This window comes from Ranitomeya variabilis, chromosome 5 (assembly GCF_051348905.1).
Source record: "Ranitomeya variabilis isolate aRanVar5 chromosome 5, aRanVar5.hap1, whole genome shotgun sequence".
Classification (NCBI taxonomy): domain Eukaryota; kingdom Metazoa; phylum Chordata; class Amphibia; order Anura; family Dendrobatidae; genus Ranitomeya; species Ranitomeya variabilis.
In genome coordinates this window covers 3,553,033-3,573,531 of record NC_135236.1, presented here as the reverse complement: position 1 = coordinate 3,573,531, position 20,499 = coordinate 3,553,033, and the positions used below count along the sequence as shown (strand labels likewise).

Genomic DNA, 20,499 nt, shown 5'->3' with positions numbered 1-20,499 from the left:
ATGGGGATATACAGAGAGGATGAGAATGACGGGGATATACAGAGAGGATGAGAATGATGGAGATATACAGAGAGGATGAGAATGATGGAGATATACAGAGAGGATGAGAATGACGGGGATATACAGAGAGGATGAGAATGACGGGGATATACAGAGAGGATGAGAATGACAAATATACAGAGAGGATGAGAATGACGGGATATAGAGAGAGGATGAGAATGACGGGGATGTACAGAGAGGATGAGGATATACAGAGAGGATGAGAATGATGGGGATATACAGAGAGGATGAGAATGACGGGGATGTACAGAGAGAATGAGAATGACGGAGATATACAGAGAGGATAAGAATGACGGGGATATACAGAGAGGATGAGAATGACAAATATACAGAGAGGATGAGAATGACGGGATATAGAGAGAGGATGAGAATGACGGGGATGTACAGAGAGGATGAGGATATACAGAGAGGATGAGAATGATGGGGATATACAGAGAGGATGAGAATGACGGGGATGTACAGAGAGAATGAGAATGAAGGTGATATACAGAGGATGAGAATGACGGGGATGTACAGAGAGGATGACAATGACGGGGAAATACAGAGAGGATGCACCAGACACGACGCTATATCCGTCCTATACACCAGACACGACCCTATAACCATCCTGTAGACCAGACACGACCCTATAACCGTCCTGTGCACCAGACACAACCTTATATCCGTCCTATACACCAGACACGACCATATTACCTTCCCATACACCAGACTCGACCCTATAACCGTCGGACATGGTCTGGTTCTCCAGTGGTCACCTTGTAGGCAGATGGGGTGCTAGATTCCGACCACAACAGTCAAGAGTTTCGTACGTACTCTTTCACCATCGTAGGTGGAGCAGTATATCACCTGCTTTCTTCAGACCCTGCAAAGACTGAACTGCGTCTGTGATTGTTAGGTCCTGGGGTGATGCAGCACTCACCTTCATAGGGGAGATATGCGAGTGGGAGACGTAGCCATGGACATTTTCTATCTGTGACAAGTTCTTCTCGGACACATGTACGAGCTCAGGAGCCTTCATAGGATTGGCCAAGTGGGCTGGGCTGTGTTCCAAAGGGGGGGAATCATCGTCCTGGTACCGGTATTTCTGGAAAGAAAAAAAAAAAAAAAAAAAAAGGTAAATAAGTATAAGCTCCAAACACAAATTATCGTGATCTGCACACAATACACTCACCACTATGATCCGAGCACCATACATTCACCATCATGATCCGAGCACCATACATTCACCATCATGATCCGAGCACCATACATTCACCATCATGATCCGAGCACCATACATTCACCATCATGATCCGAGCACCATACAGTCACCATCATGATCCGCGCACCATACAGTCACCATCATGATCCGCGCACCATACAGTCACCATCATAATCCGCACATCAAACAGTCATCATCGTGATCCGTGTACCAGTCACCATCATGATCGACACACCACACAGTTGTCACCATCATAATCCATGCACCACACAGTTATCATAGTGATCCACGCACCATACAGTCTCCATGATGATCAGAGCGCCATACAGTCACTATCATGATCCGTGCACCTTACAGTCTACAGTCATCCCCATGATCCATGTACCACACGGTCTACTGTCACCTGCGTGATCCATGTACTATACAGTCACGATCATGATCCGCACACCAGTCACCATCATGATCCGCACACCATATCGTCACCATCATGATCCGTGCACCTTACAGTCTACAGTCATTCACATGATCCATGTACCACACCATCTACAATCACCTGCGTGATCCATGTACTATAGTCACCATCATGATCCGCGCACCATACAGTCACCATCATGATCCGCGCACCATGCAGTCAACATCATGATCAGGCTCCTTGCATCTTCTCGCCTGACCACTTGCACCAGTGACCCCATTCCGTCACATCTCTTCCAGTCCCTTTCCCCTGCTGTCACCACTCACCTAACAAAAAAATTCAACCTCTCTCTCTCTTCTGGTATCTTTCCCTCCTCATTTAAGCATGCCATCATACATCCCTCAACCAAAACTGCTCCACTAGCTATAGACCGGTCTCTAATCTTCCCTTCATCTCTAAACTCCTCGAACGCCTGGTCCACTCCCGTCTTATCCGCTATCTCTCAAATAACTCTCTTCTCGACCCTCTTAAATCTGGTTTCCGATCTTTACACTCTACTGAAACTGCCCTCACTAAAGTCTCTAATGATCTACTAACCGCTAAATGGAATGGTCACTACTCCATGCGAATTATCTGGGATCTCTCCGCAGCATTCGACATTGTGGATCATCAGCTTCTCCTCACTATGGTCTGCTCCATCTGCCTCAAGGACACCGTTCTCTCCTGGTTCTCCTCCTATCTCTCTGACCGCTCTTTCACTATATCTTTTGCTGGTTCCTCCTCCTCATCTTCACCTTACTGTTGGGGTTCCTCAAGGATCAGTCCTAGGCCCCCTCCTCTTCTCTTTGTATACCGCCCCTATTGGACAAACAATCAGTAGATTTGGTCCAGTACCATCTCTGTGCTAATGACACCCAATTATACACTTCTGCTCCTGATATCTCACCTGCCTTTTTAGAAAACACCAGTGATTGTCTTACCGCTGTCTCTAACATCATGTCCTCGCTCTATCTGAAACTGAACCTGTCAAAAACTGAACTCGTGTTTTCTCCCTCTACTAACCTACCTTTGCCTGACATTGCCATCTCCGTGTATGGTTCCACCATTACTTCCCAACAACATGCCCGCTGCCTTGGGGTCATACTTGATTCCGAGCTTTCATTCATCCCCCACATCCGATCACTGGCTCGCTCTTTTTATCTGCACCTCAAAAACATTTCTAGAACTCGACCCTTTCTTATTTTCGACTCTGCAAAAACTCTTAGGCTATGTGCACACTTTGCGGATTCGGGTGCAGAATTTTTCGCACAAAATCCGCATCTCATGGCAGAAAACGTAGGAGCAGATTTGCCGCAGATTTTATGCATTTTTGTTGCGGAATTGATGCGGATTTTCTGCATTTTTTTACCCCTGCAGATTTCTATAATGGAAGGGGTCAGAAACGCTGCAGTTCCGCACAAAAGAAGTAGCATGCTACTTCTTTTGATCCGCAGCGGTTTTCATGCGGATTTTTCTGCACCATTAGCACAACATTTTTTTTTCTATTGATTCACATTGTACTGTAAATCACTTTGCGGAACTGCAGTGTTTCTGCGTGGAAAAATCCGCTGCGGATACACACTAATTCTGCATCATGTGCACACAGCCTTACCGTTTCTCATTCATTCTTGTCTGGACTATTGTAACTCTCTACTAATCGGCCTCCCTCTTACCAAACTCTCCCCTCTCCAATCTGTCCTGAATGCTGCAGCCAAGATCATATTCCTCACCAACCGTTATACCGATGCCTCTACCTTGTGCCAGTCATTACACTGGTTACCCATCCACTCCAGAATCCAGTACAAAACTACTACCCTCATCCACAAAGCACTCCATGGCTCAGCACCACCCTACATCTCCTCTCTGGTCTCAGTCTACCACCCTACCCGTGCCCTCCGCTCCACTAATGACCTCAGGTTAGCATCCTCAATAATCAGAACCTCCCACTCCCGTCTCCAAGAGTTTTTACGTGCTGCGCCAATTCTTTGGAATGCACTACCCAGGTTAATACGATTTTTCCCCAATCTCCATAGTTTTAAGCGTGCCCTAAAAATGCATTTGTTCAGACTGGCCTACCGCCTCAACACATTAACCTAACTATCCCTGTGTGGCCCATTCAAAATTTTTTTATCATAACTAGGTTCCTCGCATCAAGTTCTCAGGCGCTTCATGCAGTTAATAGCCCTCTGTGTCTGTACGGTTACATATTTAGGCTGATAACTGGTTCATGCAGCTTTACATGAACACCCGAGCCTTACACTATGGCTGGTCCAAACAACGAAAGCAATTGTTACCATCCACCTCTCGTGTCTCCCCCTTTTCCTCATAGTTTGTAAGATTGGGAGCAGCAGGGCCCTCACTCCTCTTGGTATCTGTTTTGAGCTATGTGTTTATGGTTATGCTGTAATGTCTATTGTCTGTACAAGTCCCCTCTAAAATGTGCAGAGCTGTGAATATGTCGGCGCTATAGAAATAAAATTATTATTATTATTATTATGATCCGTGCATCAAACAGTCACCATCGTGATCCACGCACCATACAGTTACGATCGTGATCTGCACATCATATAGTCACCATCGTGATACGTGTACCATACAGTCTACAGTCACCACTGTTATCCGTATATCATACGTCTACAGTCACTGTGATCCGTGTACCGTCACTGTGATCCGTGTACCATACAGTCTACAGTCACCACCATTATCCGTGTACCATACAGTCTACAGTCACCATGATCCGTGTACCAGTCTATATTCATTCCCGCACCCACACCCTACTATCCATCTGTCTCCACACCCTCCATGCACATGATAACTGCACTTGATACTTGACTATTGCACTTAAACACACGGGCTGATGACCGGATCATGCAGCTTTGTATGAAAATCCCTATTTATTATAATTGCCAGACCTGAAATAACGAGCACTTTTCACCTATTGTGTCCCCCCCATTTCCTTGTAGATTGTAAGCTTGCGAGCAGGGACCTCACTCCTAATGTCACTGTTTAAATTGTCTTAACTTGTATTGAATTTGTCTGTATATGTCCCCGCTTAATTGTAAAGTGCTGCGGAATATGTTGGCGCTATATAAAGATTATTATTATTATTATTCCCGTGATCCATGTACCATACAGTTTACAGTCATCCCCATGATCCGTGTACCACACTATCTATAATCATCCGTGATTTGTGTACCATACAGTCTACAGTCAGCCATGTACCATACAGTCACCACTGTGATCTATGTACCATACAGTCTACAGTCATGCCTGTGATCCGTGTACCACACTGTCTATAATCATCCGTGATTTGTGTACCATACAGTCTACAGTCATCCATGTACCATACAGTCACCACTGTGATCTATGTACCATACAGTCTACAGTCATCCCCGTAATCCGTGTACCATATAGTCTACAGTCATCCCCGTGATCCATGTACCATACAGTCTACAGACACTGTGATCCGTGTACCACACCATCTACAGTTATTGTGATCCGTGTACCACACCATCTACAGTTATTGTGATCCGTGTACCATACAGTCTACAGTCATCCCTGTGATCCGTGCACCATACAGTTCACAGTCATGCCTGTGATCCGTGTACCACACTGTCTATAATCATCCGTGATTTGTGTACCATACAGTCTACACTCAGCCATGTACCATACAGTCACCACTGTGATCCATGTACCATAGTCACCGTGATTCGTGTACCATACAGTCTACAGTCACTGTAATCAGTGTACCGTACAGTCTACAGTCATCCCCGTGATCCATGTACCATACAGTCTACAGTCATCCCCGTGATCCATGTACCGTACAGTCTACAGTCATCCCCGTGATCCGTGTACCATACAGTCTAGTCATCCCCGTGATCCATGTACCATACAGTCTAGTCATCCCCGTGATCCATGTACTGTGAAGGAACAAATTAAGAAAGATTCTCCATTTTGTGGTTTTGCGACTCCATTTTGCTGTTATAATATAAATTTTGTTACTAGGCTAAAGTTCACAGCTGTTGTGAGACCTTGATTGTTGCAATCTGGCAGGACATGAGACTGAGGGGGTATTGCTCTACGAGACTTTGACGTACAGACTGTTCCTGCATTCTTATAGGTTAAGAACTGTGAGCGTGTTCTTATGCTGATTGGTTGAAGTGATACACAATAAATGGGGGCTGAGATCTGCTTGATCCCCCCCAGAGACATACGTCTCTGTCTGGTCATTTTCAGTTGCCGGCAACGACCTGTAGATTAATTTGGAAATCACTGAGTTAACCGTGAAGGATCACTTTAGATCCTCCCTCAACAGTTGGCGCCCGAAACGTGGGGCCCCAAACAGGAACGCCTCTGCCCCCCGGAGGACAACAAGTCAAAGGACCCTCGGACCGGTCACAGGCACTGGAAAATTGGGACTGATCATCCCCCACAACAACCACAGTAAGTTGGCAGTTATACTTTCCAGACTGACCGTTTGGTGTGGTTTTCCAGTGTTTGTTGCTGCAAAGAGGATCTGAGGTTTGTCCCCGATGGTGGGGTGATTCTTGGGTGGAATCATAGAAAAATTGGAGAACAATTGAGTATTTAGGGTTAAAAAGCAAATACTTTATTATTAACTTATCAACTGACATAAATACGTTACAAAAGGTATAAGAAGAAAGGGATGATGTGCACGATCACAGGCACCACCTACCCCCCAGTGGTACACAAGATATCTAAGGTATATGCGGTGTGCTCTAAATAAGGTGCATACATATCATGACCAAGTGGCCTGTACATACAAATATATTTCCAGAGCAGCGCTTACCAGCAGAAAATCAATTGGCTAGATGGCACCAGATTGCACCCAAGAGCGCCCCAACGCACGTTTCGCCTGTTGGTATTTAGCTTTATCAAGGGGATAACTCTATAACCGGGCAAGGACCTTCATATCCCATTATTAATCATTCAAGGCCGGTCACATGTTGTGACCTGGCCAATCACATCAGCACATGCGGCGCGTTCTGGTGTTCTGGCATGTGAATTGCGTGATGAAGGTTTTGTAGAAATTTATTAAGTCTGAGAACTGCTGTATTCTGTTTCTGTGTGAAATCTCTAAAATACCTGATGGGAGGGGTCAAACAGCTGCGCTATTTCTTTCTTCTGTGTTGAGGAATGCTGTGATTTTCTTATCTCTGCTGTGTCTCTGGTATGGAGGGGGCACGTAGCTGCGTTCTCTCTGTATTTTCTGTCCTTGGTGTAGTACGCACTGGGAGATCTGTGTTTTGTTTAAAGCAACAATATTGTTTTGCATTAGAAAGAAATATTGTAAGTTGAAGTTGGAAGTTGAAAGTGAAATACGGTGCCTAGTTTTAGAAGGAAACTTGTAAGTGATTGTTTGGTTATCAATGTGATTGAAAGATTGGTAAAAGATTCACCTGCTTCAAGTTGAGTGGCTGATATATAGCAAATTGAGGATCAACAGAGGAAGTGAATTCTGATTGTTTTTGTAACGTTGAAAAAGGAAAGTTGTCTATTACTATGACAAAAAACTGGATGTTTTATGGTGCAAGAAGGAACTGAGAAAGTAACTGAGATTAATGTGTCGGGAAAGCAAACAATTAAAAATTTGGGATAGGGGGTCTCCCTGCTAGATAATATGGTCCCTCCCCAGGAAATTAAGCCTCTACTCCCGACTGTAAGCCCTATGCCCCTTAACCCCAAGGCACCAATATATCCTGGACTGCCGAGAAGTTCTATGGGCGTCTTATGGTAGTATTTAAAGATCTGGGATTTTTATTGTAAAATAAAGCCCATTCACACCTTTTTGTAGTAGCTTTAATGTCCGGCCTTAAATCTGAATTGAAAGAGGCAATAATGCCAGTCAGACCCGATACTGAGACTTCCACTCCGGATGATGCATTAAAAGTAGTAAAAAAAGGTTTTCAGAACTTAGCCCATTCTGCATCAGCAGGGAAATTAAAGATTAAATCAAAGGCCACAGCGATTCCTGCTCCAACCTTAGCCCCCACCCCAGCTACAAGGACATAGCTGGTTCCTTATCAGTGGTCCACGTAACAGACTTCAGCTCCTGCCCTCCCCACCTTACACAAATCCAGTCCCATACTCCAATATCCCTTTTAACCCTATGTCTGGGAATGTCCCTCCCAAGCCCTACCATGTCAATTCTCAGATCAAGAGCTTGTTTTAATTAGAGTAGATGGCAGACCCAATAAATATACTCTCACAAAACCCATCCCTGTGGGACCCTTCCCTGAAGTCACGGCTCAGTTCCTAATCTCTCCCCCATGTCCGGTAAATTTACTGGGGGCAGATTTATTATCACAGTTCCGCTCCAGAATACAATTCCAAGATGATGGCCCTGATAGGCCCAGATCCACCCCTAATAATGCCTGTAGAACCAGTAAAAAAGTGTTTCTCAAACCTGGTGCCCCTTTTCCCAAAGTCCATCAATACCCTTTGAAACATGATCAGGAGCAGGGTCTCAATGGTCAAATACAAACGTTACTCGATAATGGTGCCTTGGTACCCTGTGTTTCCCCATGTAACACGCCTTTGTTTCCCGTTAAGAAAAAGACCCCACCAAGCCAACCCCCTGTGTACTGGCTGGTACAAGATCTACGGGCAGTTAATGCAGCTACTGTTCTGGAAACTCCGGAGGTGCCTAATCCACATACTCTTTTGTCAGATACCTCAGGATGCTGCTTGGTTCACAGTCATCGACCTTGCCAATGCCTTCTTCAGCATTCCATTACACCCAGATTGCCAGTTTCTATTTGCATTCACTTATCAGGGACGACAACTGACATGGACAGTTATGTCACAAGTGGCCCAAAATAGTCCCAATCAGTTTGCAAAAAATATGGGCGAGTGTCTTTTACCCTGGCAGTTAGATCACCCCTATGTCACGCTGCTTCAGTATGTGGATGATTTTTTGTTGTGTGAACGGACAGAGCAGGAAACCATTGCTGCCACTGTTAGCCTCCTCAAGTATCTGGCAGATCTGAACTGTCGGGTTTCAGCCTCGAAACTTCAGTTCTGCCTTGGTCAAGTGATATTTTTGGGTCACTGTCTCCTTCAGGGTGTCAGACACTTCACAAAAGAAAGAAAAATAGCCGTCAGCTCAATTCCTTTTCCGAAAGATGAGACTGAACTCCAGCGTTTTCTTGGACTATGTACTTATTGCGTCAGTGGATACCGGACGCATCCCGCATAATGCAACCTCTCTACAATGCCCTGAAAGACGGTTCAAGATATGCTGATGATTTTGGCAGATTCCACACCGGATAGGCTGTTACTACGGAAGACACTGTAGTGCACGGAGCTGCACTCCCTCCCTCACTGTCAGCACAAGAAGTAGAACTTCAGGCTCTGTCTACTGCATGTGTTCTGGCCAAAGACAGGCTGGCTAACATATACATGGACTCACAGTATGAATATGGTATTGCTCATGATTTCGGAGCCCTGTGGACCAATCAAGGCTTCATTACTACCGCTGGGACTCCAGTGGAGAATGCTGAAGCTGTTAAAACCCTCATGGACTCAATCAAATTACCTACCCAGGTGGCCATTATCAAAGTTAAGGCGCACGGTCCTAAGAACAGTCCACAGACTGTTGGTAACACCTTTGCAGATATGCAAGCAAAAGCTGCTGCGCTCCTACCCGTTTAACTGACCATACCAACTATGGTGACCACACGCTCTCAGCGTAAACAGTTACAAGAAACACTGACTCTACAGGAACCTGATGATCCACGCCAGACTGAGGTTTTCTGTCGGACCCCGCGAGAACGCTTAATGACGATGCAGGAATGTCCTCAAAGGAAGAGGTGAAGCAGTGGAAGGCTGATGGAGCATGTATGGACAATGGTCTCTGGAAAAAGGACCAATTTCTGTGTCTCCCTAAGCGGATGTTACATAGTTACATAGTTACATAGTTATTAAGGTTGAAGGAAGACTGTAAGTCCATCTAGTTCAACCCATAGCCTAACCTAACATGCCCTAACATGTTGATCCAGGGGAAGGCAAAAAAACCCCATGTGGCAAAGAGTAACTCCACCATGGGGAAAAAAATTCCTTCCCGACTCCACATACGGCAATCAGACTAGTTCCCTGGATCAACGCCTTATCAAGGAATCTAGTGTATATACCCTGTAATATTATACTTTTCCAGAAAGGTATCCAGTCCCCTCTTAAATTTAATTAATGAATCACTCATTACAACATCATACGGCAGAGAGTTCCATAGTCTCACTGCTCTTACAGTAAAGAATCCGCGTCTGTTATTATGCTTAAACCTTCTTTCCTCCAGACGTAGAGGATGCCCCCTTGTCCCTGTCTCAGGTCTATGATTAAAAAGATCACCAGAAAGGTCTTTGTACTGTCCCCTCATATATTTATACATTAACATAAGATCACCCCTTAGTATGTATCCTGCTATTGCCACGTGGGCACATGGGCCCACACAGAGGAAAAAAAACAAAACAGGCCCTTGCCCTGGTACAAAAATTCTACTGGGCTCCAGGTATTTCTACAGTCCTGACAGCACTCAACCATGCATGTAATATCTGTCAGACCTGCAATCCCGGTCAACTTCAACGTATACCCCCGAAGCACCTTGCTAAGCCCGACTATCCTTTCCAAAGGCTCCAGGTGGACTATATCACGTTGCCTAAGTCTCGAAGGTATGAATATTGTCTGGTGGTTGTCGACATGTTCTCCAGTTAGCCGGAAGCATTCCCCGTTACCAACATGACTGCAAAGACCACAGCAAAGAAACTGGTGATGGAAGTTATATGCAGATATAGTGTTCCAGAAGTTTTCGAAAGTGACCAAGGTCCGGCCTTTTCTTCTCATGAGTATCAGGAGGTTCTGACAATGCTTGGATCTACTGTAGCCCTCCATACTCCGTACCATCCACAATCCAGTGGGAAAGTTGAGAGGCTGAACGTCACATTGAAGGGACAACTGACCAAAATGATGCAGGAGACTACGGCTCCATGGCCAGAGCTCCTACCCATTGTACTGTACCATATTTGTACTACCCCTAAGGCAAAACATGGCCTGTCCCCATATGAGATATTGTTTGGTGCTAGGCCCCCAGTTGCAAATTTCCTGCCTCAGTAGTTATCAGAAGAAACTGACCGTGCTGTTCAATATGTTATTCAGCTTAGTAAAAATCTTGCTAACAGCCATGCTTTAGTTTTTTTCTTCCCTTCCAGATCCAGCAGAAACCGACACTTGTCACAATTTAAAGTCTGGTGGTTTTGTGGTCGTGAAAAGCCATGTCAGAAAACACGGACTAGAACCCTTGTATGACGGTCCCTACCAAGTTCTCCTCATTACTCCTATGTCAGTAAAGCTGGAAGGAAGGCCGACGTGGATCCACGCATCGCACTGCAAGCTGGTCAAACAGACTAGTAGCAAATAAGGGGACATAATGTTTTGGTTTTTCATATTTCCATATAATAATATTGGTAACCGCATGGGACAGCCTAAATTCCCCAACATCCTTGAATAATAAGTTTGTTACACATCGCTGCCTTTATTTTTGTCATGTATGTAACACTAAAACTTGTTTTTTTGGTGTATCTATGTGTATTAGGAAATTCTGCACTAAGACAACTAATGATGAAACCAAAAGTGTTGCCACCCCTGCTCTTCTCTACACCGATTTCACAAAGTTATCTGATGAAGATGTTGAAGCCAAGCGCATGGCTATCTTCAAAAGATCCCCACCACTGTTTTCAATAATTGTTATTCGTAAATTCTAGTATACAGGGGGGACGGGTACGCCGCAACAGCCATGGCTGGTAACATGGCACCAGTCATGTGAAGACCGTACCTCTCGAGCTTATAGCTCGGGATAGTACCTCTGATGCTGCATATTAGTTAACAAAATTTATCTAGGGGGGGAATGTGAAGGAACAAATTAAGAAAGATTCTCCATTTTGTGCTTTTCGACTCCATTTTGCTGTTATAATATAAATTTTGTTACTAGGCTAAAGTTCACAGCTGTTATGAGACCTTGATTGTTGCAATCTGGCAGGACATGAGACTGAGGGGGTATTGTTCTACGAGACTTTGACGTACAGACTGTTCCTGCATTCTTATAGGCTAAGAACTGTGAGCGTGTTCTTATGCGGATTGGTTGAAGTATAATTTCTAGGATTATGAAAAAGTGATACACAATAAACGGGGGCTCAGAGATCTGCTTGATCCCCCCCAAACAGAGACATACTTCTCTGTCTGGTCATTTTCAGTTGCCGGCAACGCCCTGTAGATTAATTTGGAAATCACTGAGTTAATTGTGAAGGATCACTTTAGATCTTCCCTCAACAGTACCATACAGCCTACAGTCATCCCCGTGATCCGTGTACCATACAGTCTACAGTCATCCCCGTGATCCATGTACCATACAGTCTACAGTCATCCCCGTGATCCATGTACCATACAGTCTACAGTCATCCCTGTGATCCATGTACCATACAGTCTACAGTCATCCCCGTGATCCATGTACCATACAGTCTACAGTCATCCCCGTGATCCATGTACCATACAGTCTACAGTCATCCCTGTGATCCATGTACCATACAGTCTACAGTCATCCCCGTGATCCGTGTACCATACAGTCTACAGTCATCCCCGTGATCCGTGTACCATACAGTCTACAGTCATCCCTGTGATCCATGTACCATACAGTCTATAGTCATCCCCGTTATCAGTGTACCATACAGTCTACAGTCATCCCCGTGATCCATGTACCATACAGTCTACAGTCATCCCCGTGATCCATGTACCATACAGTCTACAGTCATCCCCGTGATCCATGTACCATACAGTCTACAGTCATCCCCGTGATCCATGTACCATACAGTCTACAGTCATCCCCGTGATCCATGTACCATACAGTCTACAGTCATCCCCGTGATCCATGTACCATACAGTCTAGTCATCCCCGTGATCCATGTACCATACAGTCTACAGTCATCCCCGTGATCCATGTACCATACAGTCTACAGTCATCCCCGTGATCCATGTACCATACAGTCTACAGTCACTGTGATCTGTGTACCATACAGTCTACAGTCACTGTGATCTGTGTACCATACAGTCTACAGTCATCCCTGTGATCCATCTACCAGTCTACAGTCACTGTGATCCGTGTACCACACCATCTACAGTCATTGTGATCCGCGTACCATACAGTCTACAGTCATCCCTGTGATCCGTGTACCATACAGTCTACAGTCATCCCCGTGATCCATGTACCATACAGTCTAGTCATCCCCGTGATCCATGTACCATACAGTCTACAGTCATCCCCGTGATCCATGTACCATACAGTCTACAGTCATCCCCGTGATCCATGTACCATACAGTCTACAGTCACTGTGATCTGTGTACCATACAGTCTACAGTCACTGTGATCTGTGTACCATACAGTCTACAGTCATCCCTGTGATCCATCTACCAGTCTACAGTCACTGTGATCCGTGTACCACACCATCTACAGTCATTGTGATCCGCGTACCATACAGTCTACAGTCATCCCCGTGATCCATGTACCATACAGTCTACAGTCATCCCCATGATCCATGTACCATACAGTCTATAGTCATCCCCGTTATCAGTGTACCATACAGTCTACAGTCATGCCCGTTATCAGTGTACCTCACCCCTGTGATCCATGTACCATACAGTCTATAGTCATCCCTGTGATCCGTGTACCATACAGTCTACAGTCACTGTGATCCGTGTACCATACAGTCTACAGTCATCCCTGTGATCCATGTACCATACAGTCTACAGTCATCCCCATGATCCATGTACCATACAGTCTACAGTCATCCCCGTTATCAGTGTACCATACAGTCTACAGTCATCCCTGTGATCCATGTACCATACAGTCTACAGTCATCCCCGTGATCCATGTACCATACAGTCTACAGTCATCCCCGTTATCAGTGTACCATACAGTCTACAGTCATCCCCATGATCCATGTACCATACAGTCTACAGTCATCCCCATGATCCATGTACCATACAGTCTACAGTCATCCCCGTGATCCATGTACCATACAGTCTACAGTCATCCCCATGATCCATGTACCATACAGTCTACAGTCATCCCCGTTATCAGTGTACCATAGTCTATAGTCATCCCCGTTATCAGTGTACCATACAGTCTACAGTCTTGCCTGTTATCAGTGTACCATACAGTCTATAGTCATCCCCGTGATCCATGTACCATACAGTCTACAGTCATCCCCGTTATCAGTGTACCATACAGTCTACAGTCATCCCCGTGATCCATGTACCATACAGTCTACAGTCATCCCCGTGATCCATGTACCATACAGTCTACAGTCATCCCCATGATCCATGTACCATACAGTCTACAGTCACTGTGATCCATGTACCATACAGTCTACAGTCATCCCCGTTATCAGTGTACCATAGTCTATAGTCATCCCCGTTATCAGTGTACCATACAGTCTACAGTCTTGCCTGTTATCAGTGTACCATACAGTCTATAGTCATCCCCGTGATCCATGTACCATACAGTCTACAGTCATCCCCGTTATCAGTGTACCATACAGTCTACAGTCATCCCCGTGATCCATGTACCATACAGTCTACAGTCATCCCCGTGATCCATGTACCATACAGTCTACAGTCATCCCCATGATCCATGTACCATACAGTCTACAGTCACTGTGATCCATGTACCATACAGTCTACAGTCATCCCCATGATCCATGTACCATACAGTCTACAGTCACTGTGATCCATGTACCATACAGTCTATAGTCATCCCCGTGATCCATGTACCATACAGTCTACAGTCATCCCCGTTATCAGTGTACCATACAGTCTACAGTCATCCCCGTGATCCATGTACCATACAGTCTACAGTCATCCCCATGATCCATGTACCATACAGTCTACAGTCATCCCCATGATCCATGTACCATACAGTCTACAGTCATCCCCGTGATCCATGTACCATACAGTCTACAGTCATCCCCGTGATCCATGTACCATACAGTCTACAGTCATCCCCGTTATCAGTGTACCATAGTCTATAGTCATCCCCGTTATCAGTGTACCATACAGTCTACAGTCTTGCCTGTTATCAGTGTACCATACAGTCTATAGTCATCCCCGTGATCCATGTACCATACAGTCTACAGTCATCCCCGTTATCAGTGTACCATACAGTCTACAGTCATCCCCGTGATCCATGTACCATACAGTCTACAGTCATCCCCGTGATCCATGTACCATACAGTCTACAGTCATCCCCGTGATCCATGTACCATACAGTCTACAGTCATCCCCATGATCCATGTACCATACAGTCTACAGTCATCCCCGTGATCCATGTACCATACAGTCTACAGTCACTGTGATCCGTGTACCATACAGTCTACAGTCATCCCTGTGATCCATGTACCATACAGTCTACAGTCACTGTGATCCGTGTACCATACAGTCTACAGTCATCCCTGTGATCCATGTACCATACAGTCTATAGTCATCCCCGTTATCAGTGTACCTCACCCCTGTGATCCATGTACCATACAGTCTACAGTCATCCCCATGATCCATGTACCATACAGTCTACAGTCATCCCCGTGATCCATGTACCATACAGTCTATAGTCATCCCCGTGATCCATGTACCATACAGTCTACAGTCATCCCCGTTATCAGTGTACCATACAGTCTACAGTCATCCCCGTGATCCATGTACCATACAGTCTACAGTCATCCCCGTGATCCATGTACCATAGTCTATAGTCATCCCCGTTATCAGTGTACCATACAGTCTACAGTCATGCCTGTTATCAGTGTACCTCACCCCTGTGATCCATGTACCATACAAAATCACACCCGTGATCTGTGTACCATATAATCTAGTGTCACACTGTTGATGTATTTATCACACGGTGTACACTCAGCACTATGATTATGTGTATCCTGACATGACTCTTTCAGCATGGGTTCTTCATTGTAATAAGACTTGTGTCCTGCAGGGGGTGCAAGCAGAGCGCATAATGTACAACGCAATGCTCCGCACACAGTATTCAAGGCTGACAGTGAGCTCAACCTTCCTACTTTAGCAGCCACATTACACATGGAGACAACCAGGGGCCAGATGCAAAGCTCTCCACTTCTTCTATGTAAGACACAACCTAACTGGAGTCCTGTGTGCAAACATTTAGAGTCCCCGGAGGTCTAACACAGTAATAACCCATCTCTTATACCCAAGGGTGCACGTTATGAGCAGTCCACAGTCACTAATCAAGCAAGAGACAATTTGAGGACAGAATGTGTTGGTCACAAGTCTCTGTCTATTCTCCGCTGCATGCCGACCAGAATTTATTCATTAAAGCCCGACTCCCAGGATCCACTCAAACAGATCGACTCCCAGGATCTGCTCAAAGAGGTCCGACTCTCAGGATATAGTCAGAGGCCCTACACCCAGAATATTCTCAAACAGCCCAGACACCCAGGATATAGTCAGAGGCCCTACACCCAGGGTATGCTCAAAGAGGCCCGACATCCAGGGTTTAACCATAAAAGCCTGACAAACAGGACCTACTGATAGAACACTAACATCCAGGATCTACTCGTAGAGGCCCAACATCCATGATCTACTCAAAGGCCTGACAACCAGGATCTACTAATAGAAGCCTGACACCAAAATCTACTCAGAGACCCGACACAGAATCTACACACTGAAGCCCAACATCCAGGATCTACTAATAGATGCTTGACACGCACGATATACTCAGAGCCCCGATACCCAGAATCTACTCATAGAAGACCAACACTCAGAATCAACTCATACGACTAACAGGCAGGATTCTACTCATTGAGGCCTGACAACCAGAATCTACTCATATAGGCCCAACATCCAGGATCTACCGATAGAAAACCAACACCCAGGATCTTTTCACAGTGACCCGACAGCGAGCATCAACTCAAAGGACAGACACCCAAATTGTTCCAAAATTATTGCAATTTCACATGTTTTTACACACATTTATTTCCTATGTGCGTATTGGAACAACACAAAAAAAATGTTGACACCTTTCCAAAATTCTGCGTTAACAACTTTGCTTCAAGCATGTGATGCTAGCTCACACTCACCTGTGGCAAGAAACAGGAGTAATTAATTTGAATATCACATCGGAAACCAGATAAAAAGGGGATGACAATCTTTGCATTACGTGCATGTGTGTGCCATACTACGCATGGATAACAGAAAGAGAAGAAAACTGTCTGAACGCTTGAGAACCAAAATTGTTGAACAATACTAACAATCTCAAGGTTACAAGTCCATCTCCAGAGATATTAATGTCCCTTTGTCCAAGGTGGGCAACATAATCAACATGTTTACAACCCATGGCATTGTAGCTAATCTCCCTGGACGTAGACAACAGAGACAAAATGATGAAAGGTTGCAATGCAGAATAGTCCGGCTGGTGGGTAAGCAGCCCCAATCAAGCTCAAAAGAAATGTAAGCTTTCCTAAAGGCTCAGGGTGCATCAGTGTCAGCGCAAACTATCTGTCGACATTTGAATCAAATGAAATGCTATAGCAGGAGATCCAGGAGGTCCCCACTACTGACACATACATAAAAAGCTAGACTGCAGTTTGACCAAATGTACATGAGTAAGCCAAAATCCTTCTGAGAAAGTGTCTTGTGGACAGATGAAACCAAGATAGAGCTTTTTGATAAAGAACGTTAATATTCTTAGTTTACCGAAACCAGAATGAGGCCTGAATCCCATTGAACACCTGTGGAGAGATCTTAAAATTGCTATTTGGAGAAGGCGTCCTTCAAATATGAGAGACCTGGAGCAGTTTGTAAAAGAAGAGTTGTCCAAAATTCCACGGGTGTAAGAAGCTTGTTAACGGTTATAGGAAGTGATTTATTGCAGTGATTTATTCCAAAGGGGGTGCAACCAAAAATTAAGCTGACCAATGGGGTTCTGGGAAAATTATGTCCAATTTGCCATTTCCTCTGTTTTTTGAGTTGTTCCAATACAGGCAAATGAAATAAACATGTGTATAACAAAATATTTGTAACTGCAATCATTTTCTTCTCCTTTCCAGGAGCAATTTCAAGGGTTCCAACACTTTCGACCATGATTGCATTCACAAAGGCCTGACACCCAGGAGCTACTTATGGTCCAATATCCAGCATCTACTTACAGAGGCCCAGGATCTACTCCTAGAAAAGTGACAAATCAGGACATGCATATACTGTATAAGTTGGATAGCCAGAATCTATTCATGGAGATCTGACATCCAAGATCTACTCATGGAACCTGGACACCCAGGATCTACTCAGAGGCCCTACACCAAGATTGTACAAATAGAAGCCTGACACTCAACATTTACTCATGGAGGCAAGACTCAGGGCCGACAAAGAATCTATTCAGAGGCCCAAGATCTACAATCTACTCACAGACGACGGTCAAGAAACAGCACTCCATTGCCTTCAATCGTCAGGGCAACTACACAATTGCCTGATAAATGAATGATGAAACTGCGGCTGCTTCCACTTCTAGACCGGTTCTTGAAGAACTCCCAGTGAGAGAACTGTATAACACACCTCAGATTCCAACACATGGAATATATGTATGTACCCCCTGTACGGTTACTACCAGTTCTGCCATAACAAAAAGAACTACTATCTGCCACCACCAATCGTTTATACAGGCCGATTGGACCCCTGTTACAGGCACCGTATGGCTTCAGGGGTGCGGTTTACAGAGCAAGAGGAACAGAGCTATTACATTTTATATATTTAATCATGAAAGATGGGCAGTAGTTATAAAAAATATATACAAGATTATACAAAACCTGAACAAACAATACAGTATATATACAATTACCGTACATAAAATAAAAAGGAATAAAGAATGAAAATGACTAAACCTGGGTCATGGAAATGGCTCAGATTTATGGAGGGAAGAACTCCAGCGAAACGTGGATCAATCCTACACAGCAATGTAACTTCCTGGCATTGAATGAAGATCATATTTGGCATTGGCTGTTTACCAATACAAGTTATACCCACACATCTCCCCTCTGGTGACTCCTATTCAGAGAACTATAGGATGTGCCTTAGGCCGGGGTCACACTAGACCGTAATACGGACGAGTGCTATGCGATAAAAAATCGCATAGCACTCGGCACAATGTTAATCTATGGTGCAGCTCCCATCATCCGATATTTTCTCCACCGTATTTCGGATCCGAGGGAACTCGCAGCCTGCTGCGATTGTCAGCGTATCTCGGCCGAGACTCGCCAATGCAAGTCTATGGGTGCGAGAAAAAATCGGATTACACACGGACCATGCGTGTGCATTGCGAGAAATACGCAGCGGTGTTCTATAGAAAAGCCGGTAATTCAATTGCCGGCTTTGCATTTCTCCTGCACAAACCCGACAGGATATGAGACATGGTTTACATACAGTAAACCATCTCATATCCCCATTTTTTTTGCATATTCCACACTACTAATGTTAGTAGTGTGTGTATGCAAAATTTCAGCGCTGTAGCTGCTGAAATAAAGGGTTAAATGGCGGAAAAAATTGGCGTGGGCTCCCGCGCAATTTTCTCCGCCAGAATGGTAAAGCCAGTGACTGAGGGCAGATATTAATAGCCAGGAGAGGGTCCATGGTTATTGGCCCCCCCGTGGCTAAAAACATCTGCCCCCAGCCACCCCAGAAAAGGCACATCTGGAAGATGCGCCTATTCTGGCACTTGGCCACTCTCTTCCCACTCCCTGTAGCGGTGGGCTATGGGGTAATGAAGGGTTAATGCCACCTTGCTATTGGAAGGTGACATTAAGCCAGATTAATAATGGAGAGGCGTCAATTATGACACCTATCCATTATTAATCCAATTGTTGGAAAGGGTTAAAAAACACACACACACATGATTTAAAAGTAGTTTAATGAAATAAACACAGCGGTTGTTGTAATAATTTATTGTTCTCGCAATCCATCAGGAACACCCTCGCTTGGAAAAATAATAAACGCACAAGATACATACCTTCTGGTGAACCGTCTCGTCCCACGAAGTAATCCATCTGAAGGGGTTAACTAATATTACAAGCAGGAGCCCTGCAAATGCAGCTGTGCTCCCTGCCTGTAATCCCCGGTGAATGAATGAAATGTAGGTCATTGACCTACATTTCCTTCAGTCGCGGTGATGCGCCCCCTGGTGGATGTCCTCATATGACCTGGAGCGTGGGAAAAAGTTCCCAGGCTGCAGTTCATGAGAACATCCAGCAGAGGGCGCCTCACCGCGACTGAAGGAAATGTAGGTCAATGACCTACATTTCATTCATTCACCGGGGATTACAGGCAGGGAGCACAGCTGCATTTGCAGGGCTCCTGCTTGTAATATTAGTTAACCCCTTCAGATGGATTACTTCGTGGGACGAGACGGTTCACCAGAAGGTATGTATCTTGTGCGTTTATTATTTTTCCAAGCGAGGGTGTTCCTGATGGATTGCGAGAACAATAAATTATTACAACAACCGCTGTGTTTATTTCATTAAACTACTTTTAAATCATGTGTGTGTGTGTTTTTTAACCCTTTCCAACAATTGGATTAATAATGGATAGGTGTCATAATTGACGCCTCTCCATTATTAATCTGGCTTAATGTCACCTTACAATAGCAAGGTGGCATTAACCCTTCATTACCCCATATCCCACCGCTACAGGGAGTGGGAAGAGAGTGGCCAAGTGC

At 44.8% G+C, this 20,499-nt stretch overlaps 1 protein-coding gene across 6 annotated transcripts in view; it reads right to left on the bottom strand.

Annotated features, from left to right (window-relative positions):
- Positions 1–20,499, bottom strand: part of DLG4 (discs large MAGUK scaffold protein 4) — a 393,288-nt gene that overhangs the window by 205,498 nt on the left and 167,291 nt on the right. For all 6 annotated transcript variants that reach the window (XM_077261457.1, XM_077261458.1, XM_077261461.1 and 3 more), the window contains one exon: positions 980–1,144. In XM_077261457.1, the coding sequence (XP_077117572.1) occupies positions 980–1,144 (165 nt within the window). The remainder of the gene's footprint in view (positions 1–979; positions 1,145–20,499) is intronic.